This window comes from Candida orthopsilosis, assembly GCF_000315875.1.
Source record: "Candida orthopsilosis Co 90-125, chromosome 6 draft sequence".
Classification (NCBI taxonomy): domain Eukaryota; kingdom Fungi; phylum Ascomycota; class Pichiomycetes; order Serinales; family Debaryomycetaceae; genus Lodderomyces; species Lodderomyces orthopsilosis.
In genome coordinates this window covers 324,666-328,770 of record NC_018300.1, presented here as the reverse complement: position 1 = coordinate 328,770, position 4,105 = coordinate 324,666, and the positions used below count along the sequence as shown (strand labels likewise).

General features: G+C 36.3%; 3 protein-coding genes across 3 annotated transcripts; 1 reads left to right on the top strand and 2 right to left on the bottom strand. All coding sequences in view use genetic code 12, as the record gives it.

Moving 5' to 3' along the window:
- Positions 1-118: 118 nt before the first annotated feature.
- CORT_0F01700 (hypothetical protein) lies at positions 119-469 on the top strand (the record flags this gene model as incomplete). The annotated part of the gene is made up of 1 exon (XM_003870477.1): positions 119-469. One exon carries the CDS (start codon positions 119-121, stop codon positions 467-469), a length of 351 nt encoding a protein of 116 aa, XP_003870526.1.
- Positions 470-536: 67 nt separating this feature from the next.
- On the bottom strand, positions 537-1,568 carry CORT_0F01690 (Ost3 protein; the record flags this gene model as incomplete). The annotated part of the gene is made up of 1 exon (XM_003870476.1): positions 537-1,568. The coding sequence occupies one exon, from the start codon at positions 1,566-1,568 to the stop codon at positions 537-539; it is 1,032 nt and encodes a 343-aa protein (XP_003870525.1).
- A 238-nt stretch (positions 1,569-1,806) lies between these two features.
- Positions 1,807-3,969, bottom strand: CORT_0F01680 (Rim13 protein; the record flags this gene model as incomplete). Its single annotated transcript, XM_003870475.1, has 1 exon — positions 1,807-3,969. One exon carries the CDS (start codon positions 3,967-3,969, stop codon positions 1,807-1,809), a length of 2,163 nt encoding a protein of 720 aa, XP_003870524.1.
- Between the last annotated feature and the right edge of the window lie 136 nt (positions 3,970-4,105).

Sequence of the window (4,105 nt, the reverse complement as noted above, 5' to 3'; positions counted from 1 at the left end):
AAGAGACGGAGTCGCAAAGGTAGGATTTGTTTGGCATTTTCTAAATTTGGCAAAAGCTTTGAAAATCAAAATCAACCCCATCTAGACACCATTCTCCATCACTTACTCCTTCTCTACAATGGATGAACCACTGACTTTTACCCCTTTATCATCAGAAAATGACACACACCCAATAATCAACGACCTCCACCCAATTGAACTCGCAGCACATTCACTACTAACTGGTCCATTAGATACACTAAGTGAGAATTTTGAACTGTTAAACCAATCACAGATTATACTCTTGGCACGACTACGCGTGATTGAAAATCGATTGGAAAAGTTCAAAGAATTGGTTGAATCGAATAATATAAGTGAAAAGCAAATGATAGCTCAATTTAACAAGATTAGAGAATTATCCGATCGATTAACGAATAGTTTGAAGCAATTGGATAAGATTGATTCTCGAATATCACGAATGAATGAATGAGTGAAGAAGACTATAGAGATAAAATGAGAGGATTTCACTTTATTTCAATTAGGAGATATGGGGTCTTTTAAAAAAATCTAATAAATCTATATGGGAATCCCATTCCTTTCAACCCAAAGATCGACAAAAGCAAACTAAACAAAACAAAGATCAATAAACTCACAACTGATACCAAGATTAATGAAATGGAATCATTTTTAATTTCGGGTGCTCGTTTAATCAAAATTATCACCAAAATACTCAAAACTCCATAAACAAAAGACATGATTTGAGTTTCAATACCAAATTGAGTTTGTTGTCCTGGAGCAAAATAATCAGTTCTACCGTCAGCATGTTCGAGTACATAGGGGCTTCCTCTAATTTGATTAAACATGTATCCAGTAGTGAACAATAACACGGAGATCAATGAAACGATACACCATAAAAGTTTTGAAGTGAGGGCTTTACCGACATATTTACGATATCTTTTCAATAAAAACACGGAGACAAACCCAATAATGGCATGGATTATCAATTTGGTGTTGTCTATGGGGACGTACAAGGTGATTTTTTGTCCGGTTACATCTTGAACCCAATTGAGCATCAAAGTCTTGTGATCACCTTGGAAGAATTGATATTCTTGTTTTTCACGCAAGAAGTTCTTGGGACCTAAAGCTTTAGTAGGTTTGAAATGGAAAATTTTAGGAATAGTGTTTAACTCAAATAAGGAAAACAATTTTTTTGATTCGGCAAATTCTGCTTTGAAGAAGTAGATGTTTTTAGCTTGCGTTTTCTTATCTTTAGTTTCAGTTGTTTCCTCTTCATCCTCTTCAAGTTTAATTCCCTTTGGATGATCCTTGACCCATGAATCAGCAACAATTTCCAATTCTGGGGAGATTTGATGACACAAGACACAGTTGATTTGAGGGGAGTTCGAAGTTAAAAGAGCCACGACATGATAATCTCTTGGTCCATTTAAGATACTTTCATAATTTTCATCATTCAATGTTAATAATTTGTGTTTTGAATTTTGAACTGTTTTGAGTAATTGGTCATTTGTTAGACCACAATGTACAATTGTGCAAATGAATGTGAGCACTAGCAAAGACAAGCTTTTCATTTTGAGAAGAGGCAGTGCTGGTGTCGATTGTAAGAATAGTTGTTGGACACCTGAAAAATTGACAACTTTTTGGTGTGTTTCAACACGCGGAAAAACATTTACGCTTGTCAAGATCTCAAATCACATGCGCTACCGTTCACTGGTAGTAGTCCCAAGAGAATGCCAACATCTACAGTTCAACAAGATCCTACCAAGTTTCATAATTATAGTAAGCTAAATTAGCTTTACGTCTCCATCTTCATAGTAAAACCACTTTATGATCACTTCCCAAGACAACATCACATCTCCCCTTTCCGATTTCAAATCGTTCAATCAACAAAATATACTCCCCAGGGTCCATTATTCTCTCCTCAACATACAACCCATACAAGCAGTCATCCCTAAACTCTTCATTTATCTGTACTGGTTCCTTGGTCACTGCATTAAATATTGAAGCTCTCATTGCCGGCCGATAATCAGTTTGTCGACCATACAACGCAATTTCATCATCAGTATGTCGTATTTTAACAATGATTGAGGAATTGTGGATACTTGTCTTGAAATACAACTTGTATCTATTCTGTTGGTTCCAATTAAACGTCTTTTTCAAAGTGTATAGCGACATTGTTGAGGGAATACGATCTATAGATATTGGTTCGATTGAATTCAACAATAGTTTGAATGATGTTGGAGAACCATTGAAATTAGAGACAACAATCTTATAAGACCCCGGTTCAATCTTTAGTAATTTCGATTGATAATCTTGTGAGTATTTATCGTCAGTAAGACATTTTGTCTTGTTGTAACTTCGAATACGTTGTCCTGGTTTCAACTTGTCGGCAAAGAAAACATCAAAATTAACAAGTCCTTTTGCATGGAGGATCAATTTTATTGTAGTTGGTTTAGTCACAATGAGATCAAATTGAGGATTGTCTACATACGATGCCACAGTCCAGTTTCCGCCAGCTGTCTCATTGGTCCACTCGCCATCAAGTGATTGTATATGAGGAAATTGATATTTCAGTTTGAAAAAAGATGTGCCATAGGACATTAATGAATAACGCCCCAGCTTATTCGACCAAATAACCAATGTAAACGCACCTGGAGGCAACCTGATCAACTGGAGACGATTGTTGGTCTCGAAGACGTAGTGTTCCTCGTGGTCGAATGGAGATGCAACCCTGTTTGCAGATTTGTAGACGTTGATCCTCATCCAATGAGTGCCTTCCACTGGCAAATGCTTCTCAAGTAGTAGCCATGTCTCCTTTCCACATTCGATTGTAAATTGTGATTGATCAATAATGTTATCCTTTACTGTGTAGATAAAGTTCTCCTTATATACCTTTACACCAAACTTGGGCTTCCAATTCACATACAAGTACTTGAAATGAGTCAAGTTGTAAACCTTGACAAGTCGTGTAGATAAGTCACCAGTAACCCATGGGTTTTTTAAAGTGATACATTGACCATCGAAATCTTCAATAACGTAATCATGTTCACCAATCAAGTTGATTGATGAGCTAAACTGACTACTAAAGCTTTCAGTTCCAATACCCAAAGTCACTTCATTGCGCAGTCTCAATTCACATAATCGAACTAGCATGTCAACCAGCCTATTGCTTGTCAACTTTATAACTTCTGGAATCCAACCACTTAGTAAATACGTATCATTTGCCATATTTGAACCTTCAAAGCAGTACCCATGTCCCATAACTTTCAAATATGCTTTTTCGATCAATGCAGGCCAATACAATTGAGAATCAGTAAATGATTTCAAAGTCAAATTCCTACTTGACTCAATAATATGCGGCAATCTGTCATCAATTCCAACAATTCTTTTAGATCCGTTAAACGTTAGTGTAATCCGGTATTCAGGTGATGCATTGTGTGGAGATATAAGTGTGTAAGTGGAGAAGTTGGCATTTGTCAAAGCAATATATGATGATACAAATGAGCAATTGGTTAAGAGATCTTGATATAGGTTTAACAAGTGAGTTTTATCGTCTTGCCAATGTGTTGTAGCAACTGGATTGAAGTGTACATCAACGCCTGCTGGAACAGTCATTACAGACGGGTCCAAGTCCACATATTTGGATGAATCTGCAGTAAATATGTCAGATGCAGATGTTAATCTCTCACTAAAACCAATCAACGGGAAGTAAAAGCTATTTCCAGACTTTGACGATAGCCAAAGAAGCTTTTCTGACACCAGTTGTTTTGTCTGCACTCTTTCATAGTTTTTCAATGCAAACTCGGATAACGACTTCAAGTATGGTGCATTTGCATGTACTGAATAATCTTTTGCTATTACATTCAACACTTTAATAGCTTCAAGTGCTTCAGATTTAGCCCGTGGGTAATCATCTATTGAATTAAATAGATTACTTTGTTGTATATGATGGAGAAAAGTAGCTAGAGACATATGTCAATGTAGCATCACTATTAGAACGGGCCAAGCTGTTTACGTCATACCAAATTCCAGGCTTACAGCCTTTATTTTTTCTTTTTTCTTTTTTCTTTTTTCTTTTTTTTTGGCTTCCAAAGTTTTGGTTGTAAAG